At 42.2% G+C, this 14568-nt stretch overlaps 1 protein-coding gene across 1 annotated transcript in view; it reads right to left on the bottom strand.

Moving 5' to 3' along the window:
- LOC102209986 (collagen alpha-1(XXI) chain-like) overlaps window positions 1-14568 on the bottom strand; it is a 71122-nt gene that overhangs the window by 12095 nt on the left and 44459 nt on the right. The window contains exons 21-26 of the mRNA XM_013914375.1: window positions 9830-9874; window positions 9718-9745; window positions 6015-6068; window positions 3806-3859; window positions 1322-1393; window positions 855-890 (exon numbers count right to left, since the gene is read on the bottom strand). Coding sequence (XP_013769829.1) covers window positions 855-890; window positions 1322-1393; window positions 3806-3859; window positions 6015-6068; window positions 9718-9745; window positions 9830-9874 — 289 coding nt within the window. The remainder of the gene's footprint in view (window positions 1-854; window positions 891-1321; window positions 1394-3805; window positions 3860-6014; window positions 6069-9717; window positions 9746-9829; window positions 9875-14568) is intronic.

Raw genomic sequence — 14568 nt, 5'->3', positions numbered from 1 at the left:
ACTGCTCAGTGGGTAAACTGTTGTTTGTCTCCATAACAGTGTAAAGTCCTGACCCTGGTATGCAGCACCAGCTGTTTTCATCTGACATGATGCCACATAAGTAAAGCTGGAGATGTACCGCCGATTAACCAATCACGGGACTTAATGAGAGGTCAGGACCACTGACCAAAAACCTGACATTCCCCTTCCCAGGAACAACAGTATCACAACTGTTTGTTGTTCCCACTTCACGGCGATATGCCACGCCACAAACAAACACATGAAACCATTGTGCTAAAATCTTTTTTTCAAAACTGGTTTTATCATAATGCTAATGCTGTAGCCAGTGAGCTGTCGGTGTAACCTTTGGCTTTTCTCTAGTTTCATGTTTCTGGCCCCGTTTGCAGAAGCAGAAGGCAGAGCGTCGCTCTCTTTGCTTTTATATTCATGTCATTGTTGTTTAACATTTATTAGCTGAAACTTTGACTTCACATTCACATATTTGAATACTGCCCCTGGGTATTTAAGTTTGCTAAAAACTATGTTGTTATGAAACAGAATGATTAACAGGGTACCTCACTTTTTCTAGATATTTTAATAACCCCGCCGCTTCATGAATTATCATGGCACATGTGTTTTTGTTGAAAATGATTCAGAAACATACCTCTAGGCTAACGGTTGTTTGGCCCTAGAACACGATCGATGGAGCGCTGCATCACTAATGCTGTTCTTTAGTTAAGCTAAACCTACTTGTGCTGAGATGGAGCTTAGAGTCTGTGGAGTCATGATGGATCGTATGTTCTCATGAAGCTGGTTAGTTTGGATGTGATTCCACACTGTGAATGAGTGTCGGGAAGAAAAGCCACCGACCGTACCTGTGCTCCTTTGGACCCAGGTTCACCTCTCTCCCCCTGATGACACAACACTGAGTGTTAGAGCACGCCCACGTTACACTGTGGCGACAGCGCGAAGACTTAACCAGAGAGAAACAACATGTGCTGTGGATTGCACACTGCGCATCAAACACAGCCGTATGTTCTGGATCAGGGCTGTTTATTGTGTCTTTATGTGTCTGGGCATCTGCTTTTGAAGTGTGAAGGACAACCTTCAGCACCATTAAAATTAATCATGTCATCTAAGCACAGTATGAATAATACATCAACAAGCATGTATTATGTTACGCTGTCAACATTTCCACAGTACAGCTTGTAAATCATGTAAGCTCCTGACAGTTAGAGCCATAAATCATTCATCAAGTGCTGCCTCTGCTGCCTTTTCAAGACTTCATTATGGACAAATAAACCATGTTTTTTTGTATGTAATTACACGAGTTGACTCTCACCTTATGACCTTTGAACCCTGGCAGACCCATGGCCCCTGGCAGCCCTGGAACGCCTGGTTCTCCACTTGATCCCTGAGAGGATGAACATTTCAGTGATGTGGGAGAAAAGAAAAGATGCAGAGAATGTAAACCAGGTCTGTGATTGTTTGGTGTCCAGCACAGAGCCGACACATTAACCAGGATCTTTGGAACGTGGTCAATAAATACCTCGGGCTCCAGATAATCATCAGCGTAGGTAAACGTGGCTTATAAAGATATCTGAGCGAAGACATTTCAAGTGTTCCTTTGCTTGTGAAATTATCATTTCTAAAATGCTGAAGCAAATTGTGCTTTGAAGGATGACACCTTGGAAATAACAAAGGTACCTGTAATTAAGCAGCAAAGACAACTTGGGTTCTTTTTTTAAACGGTTGACATTTGTGGGCGTAATTCTTCAGTAACATGTTGCTTAACGAACAAGCGACATAAAAAGTGCTGCTGTCACTCAGCAGGAAGATCTAGGCTGGTGAAATAAGTACGAGCTGACAGCAGGAATGTGGGTTCATGCTGAATTATCAGACTGTCACCTTTATGTAGGCTGGAACTGCTGGAACTGGGAGATTGTGCAAATATCGTCATGTTTGCTGTATCTTTGTGTTAGGCAAACACAGATGAAACTTCACTTTATGTTGCTATTGTGTTTGAACCTCAAACACCGAATGCTTAGGTTTAGGATTAGGAAGCAAAACTACTTGGTCAGGTTTGCTTCATGCTTCAAAAACACAAATATATTATAAACATTTTCTTGTGAGTAGATTGGCCTGTTAAGTCCACAATGCAACAAGCAAAGCATGGACATGTGGATTGAGCCCTTGGTTAAAAAAAACTGGTGAAGTCGATGTCTTGTTTTAATAATATATTAATGAACTGAATTCATTTCAACACTAAACTATTCATAGACATGTGAGACGTAATCTGATGAAGTAATAAATACATTTAGCATTATTGTACAATTTTGAGTCCACTTGTGCCGCAGGACCCACCAAAGCACATTGGAGGCCTGAATATCAGGCAGTGTGTTAATGTTTATACTTGTGCAGATCAACAGACGTCTCATCTATCATCACGTTTTTGTATTTAACCTCAGCAGGAGTCTGCAGAACAGGTCATGGGGACATGTCAAAATAATAAAACAACAAAAAGTGTTAATAGACCCAACAGCGACTAAAAAAACAGAAACATAATAGAAAATGCTTAAAATGGCCTTTTTAGCAACGCTAAGAATGACGTTATATGGCAGTGCTTAACAGAGTTACTAGACCACCTGTCATAAAAACATTCAAGAAACCCCAAATATATTAGAAGAAAAAAAGAATTGTTTAAAACTGAAAATGATATTATTTATTAGGCAAATAACAAAATGAAACCAGTAAGCAGTCCTTATTTTCATATAATAACCATAAAAGTTATATTATACATGCCTTCCTTTGGCCTTGATAACAGCTGTCATTACTGCTGGCAGCGTTTTTTGGACTTTCGATAGTATCGTTTATCATTAAGGTCCAAATAGTTCCAGGCTGTTCCCGGACGCTGGCTTGTTTGCTATCTCTGAATCCATTGCATCTCAAATCTGTGGATTCAAGTCACACTTCCATTTCCAGTGTTCCTTTTTACTGGTCAAATAGTCTTTGGAAAGCTTTGAAGTACGCTTGAGGTCATTGTCTTTTTGGTATATGTACCATGACCTTCAGTTTGAGACTAGGGCTACGTCCACACGTACACGGGTATTTTTGAAAATGGAGATTTTCCGTTTTCGTTTTAAAAAATAATCCCGTCCACACGTAAAGGCAGAAATGAAGGAAAACGCTGCTATGAACATGCCAAAGCAGCAGGTGGCGCTATATTCCTAACCGTGTAGAAATGTTGGCCAATCAGAAGTCTAGAAGCCTCGGTGGGAAATAGTAAACAAAGATGGGGCATAGAAGCAGAACCAGTCGTCTGTGTGGACGGACAGTAACTGTGTGTATATGTAAGCATTTAAACACTGCAGAGAGTAGAATTAACAGTAACAGTATTGTAGAAATTCATTTCACCGAAACAATAACGTGGCGCACAGTGTGACGTCAAAAAAGGCGCACACCTTTGACGCTGCGTTTTCTCCGTTTTCTCCGTTTTCTCCGTTTTCCTCGTCCACACGTAAATGCAAAAACGGAGTTTTCAAAAATATCCACCCTGGCAGGCGTTTTTAAAAAATCTCCGTTTTCAGTGAGCGAAGACGCCGTTTACGTGTGGACGAAAGGTGCAAACGCATAGAAAAATCGGCGTTTTCAAAAACACCTGGGTACGTGTGGACGTAGCCTAGGAGGGCATGCCATGATGCACTGAGATGCTGTGTTGGACCTTCTGGTTCATTATACCTTCAGTTTTCACTCATTTGCTCTCACTGTTTACATAAACGGCTTTTTTGTCGACATAAGCGCAACACAAAGGTAGCCCCCCACTCACCGTCAGGCCTGGTGGACCAACAGGACCAACCACTCCTGGATCTCCACAGCTCCCCTAAATGAAACACACACAACATCCGTCTGAGCGTACTGCTGAGGGTCATCTGTTACCCACATTCTCAGCTCTGATGCAGTTTTTGAAGATCAAGACAGGCACAAGGGTCATGGAGGGCACATCAGTGCATGGCTGCTATTTGCATTCATATAGCTGCACATGCTGCAAAGGAGATGAGTGAAGGTGAATATAAATCACACAGCACAGTGATTCATCACAATCCTCTCAGCCAGTCCCATTACTGTTCTCGTCCCTGTTAACCAGCTGTGCTAATCAGAGTAGCACATCACAAAAGTGTCTGACTAAATTTAGAGGACAGAGAGCTTTTCCAAGCACCAGTGCTGTCAGTGCCAATGTGGGAATTTGAGTATTACAAACACTGTGCTGCTTGCAAGCACTATTTTAATGCTGCAGCTGGTCGATATGGAGTTGATTGCGCTTACTTTTATGCCGTCTTCAATCGCAGAACTGAATTAGCTGAAAGAGGTTTTATGTGCTGCACCTTCTGTTTGGAAGCTTCACCAAGCAAAACTACAAAAGTTGCTTCCTTTTTAGGAGCCTTATGTTTTCTTAAGGATACAATGTGCATAATTTATATGACTACATTTTCACATTCACTTCACATTGTCATCCTATATTTAAAGAAATAGAGAGAAGCGTGATATTCAAACCTTTCTCAGAATCTTACAGTTTCCTGGTCATGTTTGTGCTGAAAATGTTAATGTATAAGAGGTGTGTGCTGTAGGCATCTACAGTGGCTAACAATAACACTAGCTAACACTAATATTGCTTTCCCATTGCACCTCTACTATAGTAATCACTGCCACAACTGTGCTTGAGTACAGCACAGTAACAAATGAACTCAGTCATCTGTTTAGCTTGATTGATGAATTTAAACGTAATCTTAGACCTCGCGGTCACATCCACTGGTTTCAAGCAGAACAGTGATTTGGTTATAGTCGTCTAAGCGTTCACACGGTCACACTGTGACGAGTGAGAGACGGCTCAGACTTGTGCTGTTTGGCAGGGATTTCAAATAAAATTCAATCTTTAAGTTAACGTGTAAAAGTTCCTCTCAAGGATCAGTTACTACTTTAGAAACATGGCAGCACAACATATCTGGCTTTGTGAAAGGAGAACTCAATAAATAGCTCATGATCTGCATACTTACATCTATAACAACATGATTATGAATCTCAAACAATTCTACTAACAGATGCCCCTGAATCAATACAAACTAAGCAGACTGTCCAACCCCAGCTCCTCGTTTCTCATCACGTGTTCCTGGTATATTAAGAGGCCCTCGGAAGTTTCCAGGAATTTAATGGGGTGATGCGAAGGCAAGGAGGCCTTCACCTGCATTCACTGTGCATGTAAGCCTTTACAACAAATATACTGGGCTCAGTACAGACTGCTTTAATGATACAAGTCTAATCTCACTGACTAATGTCTATTTATGTTGCCTTACAGATAGGTTGGCATGACCACTTTATCAAGCAGCATTTTCCTGCTCAGCACAACAGCAAAGAAGCCATTTTCACCTTGATATGCATGAAATCATCTTCTACCCCTCCTTTCCTTCCATCTTTGTGCCATGCATGCTGTGCTGAGTATACAAATTCCAAAGGGCTAGGAAATATGCATTTCAAGGTCAGAGAAATATGAACGTGTCCTCATGCCCCCTGTGCTGGTCTCTGTGAGGAGCCTCAGACTGATCTCATTTCTGAAGCTTTTTCACACAAGTTTAAAAAAAAACTGTTTTTGATTTTGAACAATCTGGTTTGAATTTGTCTCTTTGAAATTATCCAACTTTACACAAGTGCAATAGCAATTAGGCTTGTGTAATTTGTGTATAAGCACCTAAATGAGTTCATAGTGTGAAGCCTAATTCTGCACAAATGCTTTCGCTGTAAAGAAATTTGAGTATCTGCACATTAAGAGTCAAAAGTATGAACCATCTTTGGCATTTATTCAGAAACATCTACACACTGATTCCAAACAGTTTGACTCCTGCTTAGAAAAATGCGCTTTTCTCCACGGGAACATCAAGAGGAGAGGAAGGGTGCAACATCAGAACGGGCTGAGAATAGCCAAGCGGCTGGGGAGTAGCAGGCCATTAGCATAATAACTAATTAAAAACATTCAACACACAGACCTTGGGACCATCTCGGCCAATCTCTCCAGGCGGCCCCCGGGGCCCTGGGGCTCCCTGGATGGAGACAAACATTAGGGGGAGGGGGAGCAGGATGGGGGTGAGAGAGCAAGGGAAGGAGGAGGAGAGAGAGAGAGAATGAGATGAAAGAGACAGACACAGCGCTTTGGGCTGAATGTGACAGAGTGCGTGACGGCTTAGTCAGGAGGCACTGAGGGAGAAATGAGATGGCTCAGGTCCACTCACACCAGGAACACACACACACACACACACAGGGCATCTACATTTGGACAGTGGTGTGCGTAAACACACACAGAGTTTGCATATTCAACAAAGCATTCTGCTGTATCAAGAGCGCAGCTTGAAGCTGTGTGTTAGCTGCTCTATCTTCCCACATGCCTTCACAACAGGAAAAAAAACACAAATAAATTCTACTGTCCTGAAATATGCGAGACTGTAAGGGAGGAACAGGCAGCAGAGCTCTTTTATTAACAGTCAAGATAGGAAAAGGCAAAAAAATACCCAATACACTTATCGCTGTTACTGCTGATTCGTGTGTCTGCAGATACAGGCTGCAGAAACGGAGCTGGAATTGATCTGTTTCTAACTCTGTTATGTGTTATGCTATTCCAGTAAATATCTGTTTATTGTCAAATAGAAATTTGATGTTTTACTTTGTATTATTTAAGTTTCTCCATATATTCTGGATCATCCATTGAATGTAAAAAGCAGTGATTGCACGTGGATATGCTGATGTCACAAAACCAACTCCCAAAATTTGGGATACTTTGTAAAATGCAAACATGATGGGTGCATTGGGGGTGATTTTAGTTATGTCGAAATCCGCATCCTACGTGGGCCATCAGCTGTCAGCTCAGAGTTACTGTGTGTTTGCAGACAAATGTGAAAATCTAGTGTCAACCCTGCAACTCTGCTCGCAACCAGAACAAGGAGGTTTTTGGTGCAGCACCTTCTGTGCAAAGATTTTGTCCAGCAAGCCAGCAACCTCCAAAACCAGTGCCCACCAGTCTGGGAATGACATTTTTCTTTTGGAACATCTCAAATATTATCCCCACCTGGCCAGTGGGAAAGAATGCAGGCTTAAGGTACTTCACCTGTCACAACCAGAGGCTACCTGAATGTATTTACTTATCCAGCAAGTTGGAGGAAACACATGACTGTACATGATATATAAGGAGCCAAAGCACAAACAGGCACATTGGAAATGCCAAACATAATGGGTGTCAACTGGGTCAGCTAACAGTAAGTTTGAAATCTCTGTATATTTTATAATCACAAGAATGTATGTGGTTGCCTAGTTACAAGGGGTGGCTCATCCCGCCCACACACTTTCCTCCTCCCTCTTGACTCAGTGTGCGTGTATTTGTGTGTATATGTGTTGTGCGTGTCAGATAAGTCAGAGGCCCACTGCAGGCATAACGTCATAGCTGGGTTCTGTTGTACTGACACAAATAGGAAGAGGAGGATGAAGACTCAAAGATGAAGCTGGTGGTTGTGGAAAGGTGACCTTTGTGCAGCCTCACATTGTAGAGCAGTCTGCAAAAAACAGACCAATGCAGAAAATATCTGCCATTAATCTCATGTCTGATTCAGTTTTCTGCAGTGTAGATGTGTCCTTAGGTCTCAGCACGATTCACTGAGACCCTCCCTCACTCCAGCTGTACTGTCCCACTCTGGCCATAGGAGGGTGACAAAGCTGTGAACAACGTGTCCAGCCATTATCACTGAGCAGCGTGTGCTCTCCAGGCTCTGCTGTAATTGCATTTCTCTGTGTGTAATCTTGTTTACCAGAGGAGGGGTCTCCATACTGTGTGTACAGCTATAACCCACAGCACATGCTGGTCTGACTTTTGGTCTACAGCAACAGGCACTTGCAGCTTTAATGATATTGCCAAATAAATCAGTGAATGGATTCATAAGGATCCGTGGCTAAATTAATGATCTCATTATGAGCTAACCGCAGGGACGGTAGTGTTCTGGAGATGGCACACATAAAACTGCACAAAGACTCATTCTGAGTGCGAAATATTTTGTTTTGCAGACACATATGGTGAAAAAATGAGGTTGGACACTGTGATTCTAAAAGTAGGAGCCCCTATAGACGAGAGAAAAGCTAAGACAAATGTTTTGCTGTGATTGCACTTTTACAAAGTAGCCTAAGGAACTATGTTCACTGTGGTATTAATATCTTAAACTCTGAGGTTTGCAACCCTATATGGTAAATGGTAAATGGCCTGTATTTTTATAGCGCTTTTCTAGTCCCTAAGGACCCCAAAGCGCTTTACATATCCAGTCATCCACGCACACATTCACACACTGGTGATGGCAGCTACATTGTAGCCACAGCTGCCCACTGACAGAGGCGAGGCTGCCGGACACTGGCGCCACCGGGCCCTCTGACCACCACCAGTAGGCAACGGGTGAAGTGTCTTGCCCAAGGACACAACGACCGAGACTGTCCGAGCCGGGGCTCGAACCAGCAACCTTCCGATTACAAGGCGAACTCCCAACTCTTGAGCCACGATCGCCCCATATATTTTTAAAAGAACAGCAATAAGGTCTTTTTCTGTAGGAATACTAAACAGCTGTTGATGTGTGTCAGTTTAAATGATTAGAGCATTTATCCCCTAATTGCCAAAACTTTGGAGAATAATTTTATATATGGTGTATCTCAGCGGTCTCCAACCTTTTTTGCGCCATGGACCGGTTTATGCCCGACAATATTTTCACGGACCGGCCTTTAAGGTGTAGTGGATAAATACAACAAAATAAAACTAGTACTGGTACCGAAAAAAAGAAGATTTATTCATAACACACGTGAAAAGACCCAGGAAAACAGAGTCAATGAGAAAAACGATAACAAAATAACGCTGAACACAGATAAAAACCCTGAAAACCATACATTTCACACCTGAGCCTCAACTCTCACGGCCCGGTACCAAACGACTCACGGACCGGTACCGGTCCGAGGCCCGGGGGTTAGGGACCGCTGGTGTATCTGACATCCTTGTGTTGGTGTTGTTCCTGCATCATTTTATTAACCACCAGGGTCAACATTGCAATTAACCAATCATGTTGTTGTTGCAATTTTGCATGAGGAAAAAATGTGTTTATATAAAATTAACTTCTGCAACAAATGGTAAGCAATCAAGTTACTGTTGCAGGTTACATTTGTCATGCTGGTTTGCTAGTGATAGCTTTTAATAGCATTAGCTAGCTTGTTGGATAGCATTAGCTAGCTTCTGGGCTAATGCTAACTGAATACTCAGACAACTTGATTGATCAGTTGCAAAGTTGATCCAGTAGCCCATACGGAGAGGGTCATCACTGACCTTAACATGCATCAGGTTTCAAGTGAACATATTAAAGATAGCATTCAAGCTAACATCTACCCCTTTATAAGGAATTTTTGTGTATTTGGCGTATGCAATCAGAAATCTTTGAAGAGCTTTAAAGGCAGAATGCATGCAAGGGACTTTTTTTAAAAGCTGTAGTCTCTGAAACCTTTTTATTTAACGTGGCTACCCTAATCATATCCCTGAGTGATTTATTGGGCGACCTGAGGGATGTTCATTAGTTAACAATGTCCTAATTTGCTGTGAATACTTGAAGAAACATTTTAAAAAGTGGAAGCAAATGAAAAGAGATGTCATACTAACCAGTGTTCCCTTTATTCCAGGGGGACCTTGTGGGCCAGGCAACCCCTTTTCACCCTAAATGCAAGAACACAAGAAATGAGTTAAGGTCACCAACTTGTGTCACCAACAGTTCTGACACGAGTTAGTTTCAGAGTTTACCAGAGGTACCTGTTGACCTGGTTCACCAGGAGGTCCCCGCGCCCCCTGTGGATTACAGTAACAGAAGGACATGATTACATGAAGCTGTATTTAGTCTTCAGCTCAGCTTCAGTGAACTGCATTTTATTTTTGTTCAAAACATTGACATGCAAAGCTAATGTGACAATGATGTAGTAACTGTCTACAGATGTCAAATAAAGATCGAGTTTATATTTGAAACTGTGAAACGGTGGGAGCCAGTGTCTGATGATGAAATATGGGCTTTGTTATGACAGTTTTCTAAATAATTCCACTGCTGCTTCACTAAATATGTAAATTGTATAGAGGACATATATATTGCTCCAAATGTTCCTGTATTCTCACCATCTTAGTGATTCATCATCACTGGCTTTGAAAGCTTGAAAATCGTGTGTCATCAGAAGGAGCAGCTGACAGAACGTTCGCCTTGAGCTCCGTCTGTTAGACTCTTTTTGTTAAAGCCTTTGCAGAATGAGTGAGAGCTCCAGACCGAGCGGGCGAACAGATCTTGAATAGAGAACTTTTTTTGTAAACTGCTGTTTCAGAGATTAAACGTAAGCTGTCCAGCTCAAATAAGGTTCTGCTGTTGTCACTACAGCTGTCTGCATATGCAGGAGGCAACTGTTCACGTTCCAGCATTCAAGCATTCAGCTCACGCTGGTGTTCATCTTCCACTACAGCTAACAGTGGTGGTTCTTGGATTCTGCTTGGAAAAACTTTGTAGATATAATAATTTAACCTGATTGAGGTAATTATCACTAGGTGGTTACGTTACACAATGCTCTGATTAAAGAGATGCAGAATTATTGAAGCACTGACTTCCCACCTGTTAAGTGTGCACTGGTGTATCAGCATACTTTGGATTCCCAGTGTGAATCTTTACTGATGCAGATAAATTTGTTGTGGTTGTGTAAGTGTGTAATAGAGTCAGCTGTGTAAAATAAGGCTGATAAATGTGGACACAGGCAGGTGTGTGACATACAGGCTTTGATTCAGAGACAACATCAGGGCCATCTCATCAAAAACACATCCTGTTTGCTTCCTGTCGTCTTTCCTAATCTTTCTACGTGGAAGTGTTTTAGTATTTCAGCAACTGGTTTAACTCTTTCCCCGATAAAGACCACATTAGACAATAACTTTAACAGGCATTCAAGAGAGAAAGAGTTAAGGTACCAATAAGATGGCCAGGGAGACAACAAGTACTCTAACCTTAAAACCAATACATAAACACAAAGAGTGAAGCGGGTCCTGCATTAGAACATTCATCATTCTCATCCATCTTTCAACAATGCCGCGAGCCTGAAACACCATCATACTTTCACCTTGAGGTGAGCAGAGGGCCAAACAGGGAAAGGGTGGAATGACAGATGGACTGAGAGACAAGAAAAGTGCTGCAGCACAAACAGCTTTGATATATCGCAGGTGCACAGAGATTAGATTCATATGTTAGTAACCACAGCTGGAACAGGAAAAACAAGCCGATACCACATAGAGACGTGTTGGAGAATCACGCCTAACTTGCAGCATGGTATCGCACTCGTTTCCTCAAGGATAGCATCGATTTCAGTGTTGTACCAAGTTCTGTTTCAGATTAACCTTTATGATGGAGACATTCATGTTTTTGTACTTGACAGGTCTTCCTTTGATTAAAGGTCAAACACTGGGTGCAACAGTACTGCCTGTACTAGCATATCGCTCTGTAAATATATGAATAAAATGAATGAATATCATTTTAGAACAGACGTTGGCATCTAGAAAAGGACCTAAAGCTGGATTCTGGGGTAACACCGACGGTCAGGTCACCAAACTGGGAGGATGAGTTTGGTGAATCAGGAGGAGGAGAGTGAAGCACGTTACTCTTTAACTGTTGACCTGATGGTTGGTTAGCAGAACTATTTCTTATTAGGAGCCAGATTCATTTAAGCATGTGACAAATTACTTTGCTTTTGACTTCACATGGCTTCACATTCTGACCACACAGAAGCTCAGAGAAGCTTTGCATGTCTAATAAAGAGTTTTTAGCAAAGTTCCAATAAATTTTATTAATGAAAGCATCCTATAACTCACAAGCAATCCTATTTATTCAGCCAAAGAAGACTAAAGAAAATCACCTTGAGCCCAGCTGTCATCACTAAAGATCTTATGTGTCTATAGCCAGTGTTGGGGAGTAACGGAGTACATGTACCGCCGTTACATATTTAAAATACAAAATATGAGTAACTGTATCCGTTACAGTTACCGTTTAAATAGGTGGTATTCAGAATACAGTTACTTTGTTGAAATAAATGGATTACACTGCGGTACTTTCCTGTTTCATATTGTCGCGGGTCAGGACTGTTTGGTTTTGTTTGACAGCTACGTTCTGTTGTTCCAGGCGGCAGCGTTACGGTTGCCATGGTTACAGGGTGACTCTCTCTCTCTGCGACTGTGTGTTTCCTGGGTGAGAGAGCGCCTTTTTCGTTGTTGTTGTTGTTGTTGTGCTAAGCTAACAGGCAGAATGCTACAAGCATAGCTCTAAAGAATGTAGCATCATGGGCAGTGTAGTCCGTGCTGCAGGGAGAATGGACTGCCATACACGTTATGGGTCTGTGAGCGAGGAGGGAGAAAAAGGGGAGTGGAAAGGTACGAGCAGTCATCGAGCAAAAACGGGAGCTGGAAGCATGTAAATATAATAATAACCACTGCAGCCAAGAAGAGTGCCTGACGAGCCCAGTTGTAAGTAAGCTATTAAGACTCGACTGTACGCTGTGTTCGTGTTTTCCTCCGAAAACAATACGTTCCGTTGGAGCAGCCTTTCAACGCCTCGGGGGTGATTGTGGCTCAAGAGTTGGGAGTTTGCCTTGTAATCGGAAAGTTGCCGGTTCGAGCCCCGGCTTGGACAGTCTCAGTCGTTGTGTCCTTGGGCAAGACACTTCACCCGTTGCCTACTGGTGGTGGTCAGAGGGCCCGGTGCCGCCAGTGTCCGGCAGCCTCGCCTCTGTCCGTGCGCCCCAGGGTGGCTGTGGCTACAATGTAGCTGCCATCACCAGTGTTTGAATGTGTGCGTGGATGGGTGGATGACTGGATATGTAAAGCGCTTTGGGGTCCTTAGGGACTAGTAAAGCGCTATATAAATACAGGCCATTTACCATTTACAGGCCTCTCTCTGTCTCTCGCAAGAAAAGTTGACCCACACAACAAAGTAAAGCGATTTTTCGGCTAAGAGCCGACAGGGACCCCGCCGTATTAGTCAGAGGTGCCTTTACTACAGTTCGGAGTCGCGGACCTTCAGTAATAGTAATAAATCACACAGCAATAGTACATTCACGTTGTTGTAAAAAGTATGATAATATATTAAGTAATCCAAAGTATTCAGAATACGTTACTGTTATTGAGTAACGTAACGGAATACGTTACAGAATACATTTTGGGGCATGTATTCTGTATTCTGTAATGGAATACATTTTAAAAGTAACCTTCCCAACACTGTCTATAGCTAGGACTGTGTGGTAATCAGACAGCTTAACATGGACATGGAGACAGTTCTGTGCAGGACCTCTGTTACAAGGCCATAACTACTGGGACAACACAGCATGGTAAAACTACTTACAATAATAAAACCTACATTCACCAGCCTTGCATGTGTAAACCAGCTTGATCGGAAAGAGAGGGTTTGGCTTTGGGAAGCAGTGGGGAGCTGTTCAGCACGCGATACTGCCTGCAGTGTGCGCTCACTTGTAAATGTGGGTATCCACTGCAATAGACTTTTTTGCAAGCAATGCATCAGCAAAATGCTACTTGGTGTCTGGATATCAGCACGTGCAGCTGTGGAAAATCTAGCTTCACACTTTGTGTGTATATGTGTCCTGTTAAAAAGTGGAAGTGTGTGTGGTTGTGGGGTGTGGCAGTGATGAGTTTTACCACTCATTTACATTTACAGACGTAGGATGTAGAAGTGCAAACATGAGGAGCTACAGGATGTTACAGCAGCCTGAGATTGTTTTCAAGTAAACTTGTAAACTTCCCATATAAATAAACCCGAGTGTATTTCTGTCTGCCTCACTGCCTCATATAAAAGTATATTCAAGCTACAAACACGCCCAATTTGTAAATTATTACTACATTGTAATCCATTACACCTAACTCTGCAATACAGTCACTAAAGTCCATAAAATGGCAGTAAGATTGTTTGTATGTGTGTTTCTGTTGGCTCTAAAATGAAAATAAAAAGGGCTCATTCTGGTGTTTCGCTGTTGTGGAGCTGGAATTTATATTTAATACATGGATTTGAGCAAGTAGAAAAAAAACGATTAAAGAAAAAAGCTCAAAGGGCGATGTACGCAGGCTTTAATTCGGAAATATGTCTCAAGCTTCAAAGAAACTGGCTCCCATAGGAGACTGCTGCATGAAACAGACAGCAAACAACACAAGCACGCATGAAATATGCACCTTAGTAAGTATAAATCTAAATGACGTGTTATAAAACAAACATGTATAAACAGAATTTGGGGTGAAAATATGAATAAAGTGCTGTAAACCAGCATTTTTTCTAATTAGCAAAAGGGGCCAAAGCAGCGGCGGAAAGTGGACTTTTCATTTTTCATTTGTTCGTGAGAGATGACCCACAGCTCTTTGGATCGCCGACCTCAGTGAACACTTTTCTGATGTCTTTCTGGGCTCAAGTACAAATTTCTAAGTACTAAGTTCTTTTTCACATCTTGGCCATTAGCAGAGCCAGAAAG

Source organism: Pundamilia nyererei, unplaced genomic scaffold, assembly GCF_000239375.1.
Source record: "Pundamilia nyererei isolate P.nyererei 1_Seehausen unplaced genomic scaffold, PunNye1.0 scaffold00191, whole genome shotgun sequence".
Classification (NCBI taxonomy): domain Eukaryota; kingdom Metazoa; phylum Chordata; class Actinopteri; order Cichliformes; family Cichlidae; genus Pundamilia; species Pundamilia nyererei.
This window is presented reverse-complemented; position numbering and strand designations above follow the sequence as displayed.